Source organism: Oxyura jamaicensis, chromosome 2, assembly GCF_011077185.1.
Source record: "Oxyura jamaicensis isolate SHBP4307 breed ruddy duck chromosome 2, BPBGC_Ojam_1.0, whole genome shotgun sequence".
Taxonomy (NCBI): Eukaryota; Metazoa; Chordata; class Aves; order Anseriformes; family Anatidae; genus Oxyura; species Oxyura jamaicensis.
The window spans coordinates 33,510,625-33,525,997 of NC_048894.1; the positions used below are offsets into that span (position 1 = coordinate 33,510,625).

General features: G+C 38.6%; 1 protein-coding gene across 2 annotated transcripts in view; it reads right to left on the reverse strand.

Moving 5' to 3' along the window:
* The window catches only part of RAPGEF5 (Rap guanine nucleotide exchange factor 5), a 158,445-nt gene that overhangs the window by 121,105 nt on the left and 21,967 nt on the right, over positions 1 to 15,373 (reverse strand). For both annotated transcript variants that reach the window (XM_035316607.1, XM_035316608.1), the window contains exons 2-5: positions 6,131 to 6,181; positions 5,236 to 5,342; positions 4,118 to 4,239; positions 2,427 to 2,586 (exon numbers count right to left, since the gene is read on the reverse strand). In XM_035316607.1, coding sequence (XP_035172498.1) covers positions 2,427 to 2,586; positions 4,118 to 4,239; positions 5,236 to 5,342; positions 6,131 to 6,181 — 440 coding nt within the window. The remainder of the gene's footprint in view (positions 1 to 2,426; positions 2,587 to 4,117; positions 4,240 to 5,235; positions 5,343 to 6,130; positions 6,182 to 15,373) is intronic.

Here is a 15,373-nt window from a genome sequence, read left to right on the forward strand (position 1 = left end):
GCACGTGCAGGACTGCTGCCCGCCAGCTGCAAAGGAGACAGCTCATCTAGTACCAGGGCATGCTGTGAGATGCCCAACATTGCCTCCTGGTACACAAGCAGGCGGTCACTTCTGATGAAGCAGGAAAGATAATTAATGCATTAAAGAATTTCTCTGTCCCTGTGTGCATTTGGAATTAATGCTAACAATACAGACTATTAGAAAACACAACAGAAAAAATAATAAAAAAAATCAAAGTACAAGGAAGACATCATCTAATGGTACAAAAAACAACTTATACATTTATCTAAGATGAATGCTCGTTGCAAGGAAAGGTTTTTAGAATTGCTTCTTTCTTCATGAAGAAAGAATATATGGGTTTATTTTACCTTGGTGAGATAACTAACACACACTTCATCACATCTATTTCCTTTCAGATAGTGTTTTAGCAGTTCATTACTTGCATCAGGCATAGAGAATTTTGAAACTGGAAAAGCCTCCTTTCCCTTTAGTATCACCTTCCCTGGAGACTATAACATTACTTAAAATTCAGCTCCTTCAATATGTATTTTAGAAAAGCCACCCTCACAATCTGACAGGTAAAACCTCCAAAAAATAATTCTTCAGTGACAGTGTTCCCAAAAGGAATCCAGCTTTGACTAAAATTTGAATAATGTGAGCGTGAAGGAGCTGGAAAGGTACATTAATGAATAATTGTTCATTTCATGTAGCAGGGAGCAGCCTCCACTCTAAATGACAGTTGCACTGGAACAATGAAATAGCAAAGCAGACTGTAAAATAGGGGAACTCTCTGGACAAGGTCAGCATGCATATCACATTTTTAACTCAGAACCTGAAAAGTTTTCAATCTATTCTCTTGCCCAGCCAGCATCCTTCATGTAACAAATCAATACAAACTATCTGGTTTGTCTTTTTGATGCAAAACCTTTGTACAAGTAGCCATGAATCATGAAAAGTGAAAATTTGCAGTGAAAATTAGGAAAACCACAAATTCCCACAGAAATCAGGATGAAATCGCACTGATATTTAAGGAAAGGCCAAACTGTTTAATGCCGTAGTAGGCTGGAAGACAAGAATTTCTATTTCCAAAAATATTCAAAGATTTTGTCCCATATGAGTCATCTGCTTAGAAGGTCACATTCACACCCTGTTTTTGCCAATTTGAGCGCCTTGTCACTTGTCTGCACTCACTCAAGCTGACCAAATAAGTGTATTTTAAAGGGAATCCCCACTCCAGAACTGCCCATTTCCTGTTGGTAAGGGCAGTCAGCAAGAGGGGCAGGGATCAAATTTCTGACCCGAGCCAGGCAGAGAAGTTTACTGAGATTTTTTTCAGTCAGCTCACCACACTTAAGATTCAGACTGAACATCTGAATTTAAGTAACTGGAATTGAGACACTTTAGCAACTTTGTTTTTATACTCCTTTAAAAGATTTCTGTTAGATATATTTGAGAGAATGTGTTTTTTGTTGTTGTTGTTGTTGTTGTTGTTTTTAAATCTACTGTGTAGAGAAGAAAAATACTGGCAGAAAAAAAGTTTTTTCTTTGGCATCGAAGAGAAAATAATCCTCCTGCTGCCAGAGTAACAATTTTCCACGACATAAGTATCATGTTTAAGGCTTCATCACTCTAGTGACAATGAAAGAATTTAACCCAACTTGTCTATGCTGGCCAGCTCCTGCAGCTTTGCCAAGGCATGAGAGGTCGCAAGCCTCCAGACTTCACTGATGTCTTTTTTTCCTCTGTGTTTTGGCCTCTCACTGTGGAACAAAAAAGTATGGTTTCTTTCTAGCTGCTCTAAATAGACAATGTTTAGAGTGCAGATGTATCAGCACAGAGGGTATGTTAACAACCAAGAGTCAAGTATAAGAGCAGATATATGGGAAGGAAAACTCTTAAATGGCATATTCTGCATGAGGAATAGCAATTAGAGACTACCAGGCTCTGACAAACACACAACAACAAACTAAAAATAAGACAACAGAAGCTACCATGTTCCTAGTCACCCTCTCTATCCATCTGATCGCTGACCTTCACCCAGGAAAAGGGCATCTGGTCTACTAGTCAACGTCTGCTGCCAAATTAGTGCCAAAACTCCAAATGCAAGAGGAGACCCCCAAAAAATAAAGCAACTTGCCCAGGTAGAAGAGCAAGCTACAGGCAGCAAACTAGTACATAAGAACCACAGTATCTCAACAACCCCAAGCTGAGTGCCCTCATTTATCTAGCACCCCTGACTTTCTCAGATACTAATCACAGTACAGATCACAGAAAAGCCCATCTCTTCAAAGTTTGGCAACCCTGAAAAGAAAGCTGACTCATCTGCAAAGTAGCTGGGGCATAAACAGTGTAGTTATAAGCCAGCTGCTTACAAAACAGTCAGCAAAAGTTTAAAACAGCTGCATATGACTACTTACAGACTGCACATGTCAATCCTGGGAGGAGCCAATGGCAGTAGTTGAAGTAGGAGCTTTACACCATTCTTCCAGCCTTCCTCTTTCTCAAATTCACAGAAAAGGTAGGTACACTCATCTGCTGAGAACTGGTAGAAAACATGAGCATCTTGAAAATAGAGTTGTCTGTCCACTGTTTAAAAAAAAAAAAAAAAAAAAAAAAAAAAGATATCCTTTAAACCTTTTGCATTTGAAGGCTCTGTGTCCCTAACACCTTCTGTATTGCATCCGACTTTAATTCGGAGTTGCACCACCACACAGGGCAAAAGAATCACAAACAGTATAGAAGCAATCCTGTTCTGTAGTATTAATTCAACACATCCAAACAAAGCAATACCAAAAACTCAGTGTGAAGATCTCCAGGTTCCTGAGACTGAAGCATTAAGACTGCTGAGTAATCAATTTTGAAATCAGTTTCAAATTAGGGGGTTTGGCTGGAAGAGAAAAAACATTTCCTTGTCAAATTTCTGAACTTTGATTTCCATTAGCTCCTAATCTGCTCTTGTTAATGGCCAGGCACTGGTGAACACAGTTCAATAATGCAGATTTAAAGGGTACACGAGGCTAAAAAAATATAGAATTTTTCTGGTTTGAAAAAGAGTTATAACAGTTTCATACCTACATTGCATTCATAGTACACTCAGAGATCCACCACTTTTAAAGCCACTCAGCTGATGCTTAGCACACCTTTATCCCAGCCTCTGCACAAATTCAAGGGTACTAGTTCTGTAGAATAAACCCGGGTAAGATAACATAGTGATATTAAGAGCCCTTGTCTTCCCTGGCATAACTGGGATCAAACTGGGTTCAAACAACAGGTTCCAAAGCCAAAAGCACAAGTTCCTACTGGGGGAGTCACTGAATCTTTGTTGATGCCACATTATCAGAGATACCATCAGTGTAGCTGTAGCAGCAGAAAATCTTCAAGTATACTCAGTGTCAGCTTGCACACAGAGAAGACACAACACCTCACCCTCTCACGAGGAGGAAAGGGAATTGTGTAACACAGACCCCAGGGCTGGGAATGCACTGAGTTAAGCTATGCAAGTAGTAACAGCTACAGAGGTACTGGAGTCCCTCAGGTTTCCAGATGTTGGTTATCCGTGTGGTTATCACCAATGACATCATTTGGACCAAACCCTTAAACCTAGAGTGGAATGGGAGGCAGCTGGGAAGAACCTGGCATGACAACCACTTCAAGGAGCAGAATGCTCTTGCAGTCCATTGTATTCTAAAACTATGGAAAACAGAGAAAGGAAGGGGAAATCGTTAATTGCTAGAGAAGTCATCTGGCGAATCTGTGATCTGCAGTGACTAAACAGCTGCTGTCTTCTGAAAAAACTGAAAGAGGTTGTGGAGAGGGGAAAAAAAGGCTCAAAGAGACACGCACACTATCTGCAACTTGGCAGTAGGCAATTGCATTTGCAAAAGCAAAAGGAAGGAACTTGCCTAAGAAGAGGGATTCATCTTTGACATTTATGAAATGAAAGGTCACAAAGGTAAGCCTACTGAAGAGGTAGTAAAATAAACAACTGTAACTAAAAATGGATCAGCTTGTTTCCCTCCCTTCTTCCTCCCCCATTAAAAAAAAAAAAAAAAAAAAATTACCAATATTACCACATGCAAAAGAAACCGATAACCTTCCTTACGCTATCAACACTGACCTGATAATATAATGCCCATATCCAGAAGCAGCTGCCACACTCCAACTGCTGTAGATCTGCACTTAACAAATGGGCAGTGCTCCAACAGCCAGTCTACCAGTTCTGATCCAACACAGCTTCTCCTGGAAATAGACAAAGTATTTCTGTATTCTAAGAGGTAATGTTATGTTAAAATGCAATTTTATAAAACAGCATTTTTGTGTTCTATTTTTTTTAAGAGGTAATCCTTTTGTCCAGCAGCACAAACCCTTTGTCTAAATTACTGTTTTAGGTAACCCTATTCATTTCAAGGAAGGGGATTATTCTAGCAAATCTCAGGGGGATGCCCCTACTTACAACAAGGAAACTCATGTTAGATGAGTAAGTTCCTTTACATACCTAATTCATGTAGCACACTTCACAATATAAAATATTTTTATCACTTTGTGCTGCATACAAAGACACATAAGAACTAAATAAAATCCAGCTTTTAGCCTCAGGATTTTATTCCCTTTCAGGGCATAGGCATAAGCAACACAACTATACAACATATATGCAAGACCTTGACTGTTGCTCTAGATTATACTTCATCTTGCACAAACTTTTCTTTTTAATTCTTAAAAAAAAATGTAACTTTTTCCTCAAATATGGGTATAAATAAATGGTGTTACAATCAAGACCCACATATTTTGGCATAACTGAAAATAGGAGGAAGCATTTATGCTGTAGTGTCACGCAAACCAAAAATCACTTCATTACAGAAATATTCCATAAATTATATGCAAAATGTCACTGGGTAACTAAATCCTAGGAATCCAATTAGCCACTTCAATAACTCAAGACGATAACTGAATTTACCATTCTTTTCAGCAAAATAAACACCATTGTATATGAAACTGTAAGGAGTTAAATTGACGGACATACAGACAGGCTATCACTGCTTTCTAAAAACTGACAAGGTTACATAAGAAAACAAATATTAAAATACATGAGGTTTTTAATTTTTTTAAAGAGAATATTTTAGTTTCTTAGTAACACACACAAGATCCTACTTAGAATTTAGTCTCTTTTCAAATAAAGAGATAGACAAATGAAAATAAAACCCATTCAGTTGATTAAAATGAATGATCTTGGGTTACCTGCAAATTCCAGTAAGGTACACCCGGTCTTTAATCAGGTCAGAAGCTTGAAGTGTGAAAATATTCCTGAGTGCTCTCCCAGCACAGGAGGAACTTTCTCCATAAATCTGAATGAAAAGAGAAATAGAAAACTGTAACAAACAGGGATTTATTCCCATTGCAGTAAATTGTCTTGCCACTGTCCCCTCACTCCCTCTGAGCTATGACTTCTCCTGAGCTATGACTCCCCTGATAAATGACTAGCAAATTGTCAAAGCCTCATTGAAAATGCACCCCAACTTCTGCCATACCTACTCTCATCACTGGTTGCCCCCATGGGCCGGATGACTATGTCTGCCTAGAAAAGCAGAGATTGTACTGTCAGCCAATTTTACCTTTGAACAACAGATGCACCTAAATTAAAACAAAAATTATTATAGTGAAAGAGAAAGACTTTACCATTGCAAAACCATAAACACAGTTGAAATTAAAATTGTTCCATAAACAATAATTGAATACATACTAAAATGCCATTTCATAGTTCGTTTCTTTTTTCCATTTTTTTTAGGAAATTTGTGGGTATTCTGTAACAGCTACAGGTCAGATCATTTGCACCTTGCTGTGAGAACGAGGTCCTTCAGAATGGCTACAGGTTTTGGTCCCCCCATGCCTATCCGTACTTTGCACCTTAAGGCTGCAGGTATGTCTATCAAAACAGGACATAATTCCATCTTCCATAAAAAGATGTTCCACCTGGGTTCTACAGACCCCTTACTGACAAGTTTAACTCAGGCATACATTTTGACATTTCTTCCCAGTACCAACAAAACACAGCAGTAACACGAACAACTATTGGCAAAGATGTTCCTAATATGTTGCTATATGAAATAGAATTAAAATGAAGCTTGACATGTACCTTGTTTGAAGGAGTTTCCAGGTATGGATTTGAAATCCTTCTGGACAGCGTCTGTAAGACAGTTCAGTAGAGCTTTAGTTTTGTTCTACGTTTTGTATATAAAAAAGTAGCAGCAATCTAGGTCTTTTAGCTATTCGATCTAAGTAAGAAGAATTTATCAAGTCACCTGACCAGTCTACGTAAGTCTCCAACTAAAACATTTCACATTAGGAAAAAAAGCATGGTAAACTCACTTCTGAGTTGTTTAATATAATTACTCTGGATCTAGAAAAGGAGATTAGCAATAAGGCAAATTCTGTAGAATTATTTGGGTGAGGAAGGGACAGAAATGAAAATGAAGAGTTTCAGGATAAACCTACAAAATGTGAAGTGAAAAAACAGTATCATGAAAGCAGCATGTACTAGAGGAAGGAAAATGTAATTATGTGTGCCCTAATATCTTTTAAAAACAAACTAACAATTCAGTAAAGACACCTCAGCGTCGTTGAAATTCTCAAGGAACACCACTCTTCTTAAATGATATTCTTAATTACAAGGAAAAAATTACCTTGTATAGGGATAAATGAGGAATCAAAAGGTGACTACTAGGAACGTATCGTTGCTCTAATGGACATCAGCATTACCTCTGTCATGCCACGAGTTGCACTGGTAACAGCATCTCAGAAATGGATGCTCCAAAGTTAGAGGGGATTCAGACAACAATGTTAGTAGGAATAATAAAGGATATGGATAAATTATAAGATTAGAAGAGAAAGAAAAAACTATGATTAGTAACCTTAAAAAGGAGAGATTAATTGCAGGAGAAATAATGCTATTATACAAAATAATGAAATAGCACAGAGAAAAGACAGATTTTCTGTTCTCTGTTTTATATAATGTGAGAATAACAGATTACTCCGTGAAATTATAGAGGTTTCATATATGAAGAGATAGAAAGGGAAATGACAACTCTTGACTGCTGGGAAATGCAAATGCCAAAGTCTTACTGGTGTTCAGTAAAGATTGTTGATCAAAGTTATAGAATTAACAGTGGAATTCTGGAGATAACCTGACTCTGGTATGGATGTTTATCTCATCCATATTCACCATGATACTTCCATATCTTGTCCGCGTTAAAAGACATGACCTGGCCTACTCTGGTGCTTACCAATAATTTCTATCTCACTACAAGCCATACAACACACAAATAAACACTGCCTAAAAGAAGCCTGGAACTGGAACAGAAGAAATCGTGCAGGTGCACTGGCAGAACAATAGGAGGATTGTGAGGTGCTTGCTCACATTATTCCAACTTGCAGGCAAGATAATTAATTCATCACTTTGAGAAGGATCCAATTCACACATGGTACATTATAATCACAGGAAAATCATCCTTCACACACCATAAGAATTACAGAATCCATATTTCAGTAAGGCCACCTGCTTTCCACCCTGCCCCCCATATTCTTAGTACTGTATTTTTAGAAAGAGAAGGGAAGTGACAAGGAACCACAGAAGTATCAAACAGTGTTTACCCTTCCATGCCCATCAAAAACGTTAGTGTAGTTCCATGCATAACAGCGGACCCATACGGAAATACTGTAACATAAAAGCCTCATTCCCCTTGCCTATACCCAACAAATGTGTCATAAGACCACAAAGTTGTCTCTGGCCACACTTACTCTTTCTAGCAGGCACGTCATTAACATCTTGATGCTGCAGCAGCCTTACATACCGATGCTTCAATTGATTTGTGTCCAAGCTTTTCATTCAACAAGCCTCACTTATTACAGCAGCACGGTCCAAGTTCAGACATCAGTTTCTCCCCTCCCTGCAGGCTGGCACTAACGTTGTTGTCATCTGCAAGCCAATTCCAGTGATGCTGGTGGGAATGACAACCCAGCGGTCTAGTTTTGTGAGGTGGAGTGAGTTGAGACCCCCTGCCTCTGCTGGGCTCTCACCACTGGCCCTGTGCCACCTGTGCCACTTGTCAGCCTGGCTCACTAAAGAGGAAGGCAAAAACTCATTTAAAAAGGACTGGAAATAAAGGTATGACATTTCAGTAAGTTGGAGAAGCTCTCAAAGTGTTGGGTGAGCTCCAGAGCCAGTGTAAGGCTGCATAGGGGAGTCAGTAGAGATGAGGGGAAGGAGGAAAGAGAAGGGCAGCAAGAGCTCCCCTGTCTGGCAGCAGGGAGCCTGACCCACTCAGCAGCAGTGGGGACTCCCAGGCTGGGTCTGCATGCACCCCTGGTACCTCAGACACATGTGCCCAGTTGTGTTTCACCTGTGCCTGCAGGTGCTCTCTCTGGGCTAATTTCAGGTGAAGCTGGTACCTTTACACTTCCTGCTTTATATCTGTTTTAAGAGGCTGGACTAGGTCCAAATTTGCCACCTTCTAGGGCTTGCTACCCTAGCCACCAAGAGAACTAGTCTGGCTTAGGTAGCACACATCAGTGGGCGCTAATTACATCCTACAAAATGAAAAAGCACCAGGCAGTAAAACTTTGACTTGCAATTCAAAGTCAGACATTCTTTTGGGTTGCACTTACTAAGCCACTACACACAACAAGAAGAGTTGGTTCACAAAACAGAGAAAATGACCATGTCTCTTTTTCCTCCAGACCACAGAAGACCTTGGACATCACAAAAACTGAAATCATGTTGCCCATTTTGGCATGTACTCAGCTGTCAGAAGATGGCTGGAGCTATGAATTACTTCCAAAGAGTATGTAAAAGGTGACTCAGGTTGAAAACTAGCAGAGAAAAAAGTTTTCTAGTTTACCCTTCAAACCACATGACACTAGTTTTGGTGCAGGGAAGAGAAAAGGAATTCACAGCCCTGAAGGAGGAGAGGGAAAGACAGGACAATGGCTTATTCTGGTGGTAGCCTGACCCCAGATCAGCCCAGAGCAAGCATAAAAACAGAGCCTAAGAGAGTACATTTATGCATGTCAGGCAGGAACCTACATACCTGAAATTCTACAGAGAACATAGAAATTGCATACGAGAGCCACAAGACCCCCAAAGAAGTGGAAGTGGTGTTTGGTGTTCCGGAACAGAATAAAGAAAAGTGATCTCTCCTATTGGTGCTAGCAAGGAGGAAGCACCACTCCTACCTGAAGGTATTTAGTAAATACAGGCTGCTTTTCCCAAATGACTCCCCACCACCACCACAAACACCAATTCAAAACACATTTGCAAATAACTCTTAGAATGAGCCAGAACGTGCTTTTAAAGCAAATTCATTAGCCATCAAGCGAACAACTTGTCCCTAGAGACAAGCACCTTGGAAGAGGCACGAGGGCCTGTGCCAAGAGACACTCTGCCAGCCGAAGGAGAAGCTGTGCCAAGCCATGAGGCTGGGAGGAGATAGGGATGTGGTGACACATTTGGTCCTGAGATGGGGAAGGAGCAGGCCCAGAGAACTGGGCACCCTCTGGGAGGGCTCTGATATAATCCACAATTAGGTGTACACAGGCGGCTTCAGGTTCCCCACAGGGGATGCAGGAAGGCGGGAACAGGGAGCTGCACCTTGGGCTGGGTGATCTTGAAGTAGAAACAGAGCATGGGGATGGGAGCCCAGCGTGGGGACACGGCCTGCACAGGACAGGAGGGCACAGATGGGACAGGTGGCTCAGGAAAAGGGTTTGGAATAGCACTGCTAAGATCCACATATCTGTACACCGCAGATAATGTGGTCTGAAATTGGGGAACATTATAAAGGATGTTGCTGTAATATTTAAAACCACTGGAAACACGGGGAGACGAAGAATAACATTGAAAAAAAAAAAAAGAGGATAAGAATAAAGTGACTAGAGATTAATTAAAAACAACCAGAAGGACCTAATTCTTTACAATCCATATGACCAGCTCAACACTCCATCTCGATTTTTAAAAGTAGTTACTAATGTACTAATTTAATAAATTATTAATAATTAATAATATTAATAATTAATTTAGTAGTTACTAATTTAATGGTACCAAGTATGGCCTATACCTGGGTTTAAATTAATATCTCTTCAACTGGACAATTATTTTTAAACAAGCTGAAAATCTCTCCCATTACATAAAACTAAACATGTAAAGCTATTGATGAAAATAGTTTAATATATGAGCACAATCTGATTTTTGAAGGGTTTGGAAAAAATTCCCCCACAGCATATCATACAAGAAAAAGTGTACTACGGAGGGCACGTTTCAGTCTTCATTTGAAAGATCAGGCATTGCAGCACTGTGAGTCAGTTCTTTATTTGACAGAGTATTGAACTGGCTCCATGAAAGAAATTCCCCATTTATTTACTAGAAACTGGTTAGTGTTCTAACCACAGGATAAAAGTGCTATATAGAGCATGTTCTCAGTCATGTTTTTTGGGGACAATTTTGAATTTTCTCCTAGTTTTTAAATCTGGGATTTTGATCTGGCTTCATCCCTACTTCAGATGATGTTGTCTACTAGCTGCTTGTGCTTTCCCTCCTGCCCAAGCTGTTCCAACAACTGCTGATATTTCTGCCATTGCCAGCAATGCAGTCGTGGTAGCATCAGCGATGCTCCGTACATCTGCTAGCAATTTCACCCCCATCATGCTCAGAAAGACACAAAGCAACAGTGCTTGAAGCTCCAATTCAAGTGCTTTCCTCTGCTGGGATTTAGTACAGTGGTAGCAGCCAGCAACCTATCTACACTAGAAGTCACACTAACACTACAGAATAGGACTTGGAAATTGTAGGAAAATAATAATTTCAAATACAGGATTCAAGAGTTTTGCCTTTCTTCTATTCTGGAGCTTCTGGTATTCCTGTGCAGCTAGCAAGAAAATAAAGCTTTGTGTCTTTTATATTTATTAAGGATTTTTTTTATTTATTTTTATTAATTAAGATTGTTAAATATTTAGAAGAAGGAATAGGGGGATTTAAAATTTTAAGCACCTTTAAACCTCAAAGAAAAAAGAACAGGCAGAATCAGTGTTCTTTGCCGCCACGGGGCCCCAGCAAATTGTTTAAACTTCCATTTCAAGCTTTTCAAATCATTAACTTTTCAACTAGTTGTATTACCAAAATCTGGATTAAGAGTTTGCAGTGCGCAATCAAATTTTAACAGTTTGCAGTTTAAAACATCCATATATATTTGTCTATTTGATCAGGCTTTATTTTGCAAACATGCCCATGATCATCTTCATACTGATAAGCAGTTCTAAGAACTTTTTTGTGTATAAATATAAGAAAATGAGTGTTTGTAGTTTCAGGGCACTAACACTATGTCCCTAAAGAGTTTAACATAGTACTTTGTGCATTCCAAATTGGATTACTTGGTATGCTTAAAATTAAATAAATGCTTCAGTGCTGTGCTCTATCATGACTTATTTCCCTAAATACAAATAGTCTGAAAACAAAAAGAAAAAAAAAAAAAAAAAAATCAATGTTGGAAACACGTGGTATAGCCCAGACTACCTGGTAATGAGATTATTTTTATTCCCTAAGAGGGGGATTTCTGCAACTGCTCAAAACCTGAATCCTAAACTGACTAATGTGTGACCACAAAGGAAATTATACATTCAGATGGATTTCCAAAAAGCACTTAAGCATCCAAACCTAAAATACACTTTCACAAGTATTCACACTGGAAAGTTCTCACGTTCCAACCATGAGGGATAGTGTATGTAAGATCACAAATCTGAATCCAAATTCACTTTCAAAAACAAACATATGTTTGTGCTTTTCTCTCTCCACTAATCATTCAAATCTAACACTGCTGCCCAGGAAAAATAATAAATAATAAATAAATAAATAAATCCACCAGGGGTATTTATTAATTTCCCTCAGGCTTCTCTACCATTCCACACAATTCAAGAAGTAATTATTTTTTTTCCTACATAGATTTCTTTTTCTCATTATGAACCCTGAAAATGATAATATCCTAATAACAATAGAAAGGACTGTAAACATTCAGCTGATGGAAGTCAGGGTTTTTTCCTTCCAAAAAAATTGTTTGATTTGCTCAAAGCAAGCACCTAAATAATAAGTGAATTTCCATTCCAGCCCTGATATGAAAATGAATTCTGGCAGAAAGCTGGGCTATACATTCCTGACAATCTATTCCCAATGTGCAACACAAGAAGGCAGCAATTTCTGCACGAGTAAAATGCTCGTTTAATCCAAGTGCTTGGTTATTCCAGGCAAGGAGGGGGGAAGGGAAAGAAAAATCACTGTACAGTTTGGGTTATTGCTTGGCCAACTTCACATTTTTGCATTTGATATCACTCACTTCTATAGGATTTCTGAGCAGAAACTAGATATAGGTGTTGTGTTTAACAGGTGAAATGTTACTGCCGTTTGACGGTGGCTGCATATAGCAAGTATTGTCATGAATCCCAATCCGTTTCCATGTGCCAGCAGATTTTTACTCGTGGTTGCTAAGGCACAGCAAGCAGAGTTGGTTCTGCAGCTAGCTGACTTTCAGCAGATATCGTTCATAGGAAATGTAGAATATGCCTGACTTTCTGCCAAGTAATATCATAGCAAACAATCTTCCCACTGCTCTTCTCAAAAGCCACCATCAGAATCCATGTATAATGAAGAATAACTGATGGAAAAACTTGCCACATTAATATTAAAGATGAAATTTAACATTCTTTATAAAGGAAATTGCTTTGATCTTCTTAAACTTCCTATACTTAGGTGTATCAGAAGGAGGTCAAAAAGCTATCAAATGAGACATCTGTATTCAGCAGAGCTTGCAATTTAGGGTTCCCAGGTGAGACCGAAGAGCTCTCTGGAGACACCCAAATGGGTCATTAGTGAAGGGAAACACAGGAGTGCTTTCTTGCCTGTTTTCTGTATAAAAACTTGCATGAACCTGAATAAGTTATTTCACAAAAGGGAAGCCTACTAACTTTGGTTCATTCTTTCCTCCCTCAAAAATGAAAGAACTGAGAAGAAAATGGCTTTTACTTATAAAGACAAGCAATGTTCTTCAGGTTTACAGACCTATTTCTGAGACAACAGTCATTACAGCAATACATTTAGAAGCATCTCTATATTTTTCAGTACCCAACAAGCTAAGTATGGTTGAACATAAGTTAAAAAAAAAAAAAAAAAAAAAAAAAGTTTTTTTTGTAACAGAAAATCTTGCACAAGACACTTCAAAAGTTTTAAAGCCTCCCTATCCTAGCAAGGACTGTAATTTACTGCACAATAGCCAATTTTGTTTGCAATACTATTTTCTTTACCCAAAATAAGTTACAAATAGGAATAAAAAGTGATAGAAGAAAATACAGAAGGATGGGTCAGTTGTTCTCTTCCCTCTTGCCCAGCCTTATCATGGGAGGAAAGCTCTGGATAAATCCAGATTCAGGAAGCCATTGACAAGTGCCCAGACCTCCTCTGTACCTGCCCTGTGCCTCAACTACAGCAGCAGGATGCTGCCACTGAAACCAAATCAGTTCAAGAGAAAGGGGAGCGGTGAACCACTGGAGGGGAATGGCTGGGCTTGACAAACTTTATGTTCCCTCCAAGAAAGGAGACGATCACTTTCCTGGTGACGATGCAGCTCGTAAAACGAGGCTGCTGACATACAGGTTGTGTGTGCCTCTCCTCCACCTCCGTCTGTTTCTTCCCATCCCTGCCACCCTTCTGCCTTGGGCTACCCCTTGTGTTTGTGAAGCCACTTACTCAAACAAGCCAAAGTACTGGTAGCTTAAAACTGGCTTAATGAGTAATGATTGATTTTAACCCCTCACTCTGCTGTTGCTAGCAAGACAGGCAAAAGGGAGCACAGGCAAAAGCAGTGGGATGCATAGGGAAGCAGGAAGGGACAGCTGGGCTCAGAGGAAGCACTTGTTTATGCGGAATTAAAAAAATGTTCAAGGAACAATGGCATGGAATACATCTAATAAATCCTTAATGTCTCTGCCCTGTTAACACGAACAAAATTCAAAGGTGTCAGAGCACAGCACTAGTAATGGGGAACTTCACCTCCCACCTGCATATTCACGAGTACATCATTTAACTTAAACAAAAAACTCACCTCTAACTCCATAAAGCTATTGTAAACTGAGTATGCTACAAACATAATTAACAACATAAAAACAGAGCTTAAACATTTGCTATTCTTTCTTATAAAAACATGGTGAATATTTTAAATTTATATGCTAATACAATGCTTGTGATGAGCATTTTTTTAAAAATACGAAAAGCAGAAAATCAGTTTTACTGTTTTTATCATGTTTAATATAATGTTAAAATATGCATAATACCTTTAATTGACTACTTGTGTTTAATCTAACTTTATTGCAGCATTTGTGTTCCAGCTTGAAGTTTCAGTCATACTGTTCCTTAATGTTCCCTAAAAAGCTTCCCAGTGCATTTCTCTCTTCCTGGCTGTCAGCATTTTACAGCAAAGCAGCATCCTCCCTTTTTTCAGCACAAAACAGGTGCTGTAGAATAAAAAATGAGTAATATCCCTATGTTTATTTCTCTTTAAACCTTAGCACTTAATAAACACAGTAGATGTTCTTTGTAATCTACCATCATGTTCCAGACCATCAGCATCTAGTCTGGTTTCCCTCTGGAGGGTACCACAAAAGAACAGGTGGGTATTTTTTTCTTGATTATTAAAATATTATGCAAAAAATAATATAAGTGGTACATGTTATAATTTAACAATAAAATATTTGGAGCCTCCAAAAGAATGCACACTGGATATTTCACACTATTAAAAAAAAAAAAAAAAAAAAAAAAAAAAAAAAAAAAAAAATTTCTCTTCATAGAGATCTAAATGAAGAAGTCAACAAAACACTGAAATAAAGATCAGGAGTGGGAAAATGTAGAATTAAAAGTTTTACATATGCAGACAAAGTACCTCTGCTGGCAAATCTCTGGTGTTGCCAGTGAAATACTTGCTCATGGCATTTCCAAATAAAAAAACAACCACAAAAAAGGCAAAATAGCACAACAGCTTGGCAAAGAAATTCTGCAAGCCAGGCAGCCTGACTCACAAGCACACAGTAGTAAAATAAATTTAGGAAAAAACAAGGTAAAGGATTTCATCATTAGTATGGAAAAATAGCATCATGGAAGAAAAAAAAAAAAAAAAAAAAAAAAAAAAAAAAAAAAAAGATCACTGTATGGCCTCCACTTTTACAGAGGTACATCCTCTGAGAGCACTTTATCTCTGCACAGCTCTTATTTTCAAATGACTTCAGATAGTGTCTCATTTAGACACAAGCATCTAATTTAGACTACATACTACATATGTACTTTGTTCTC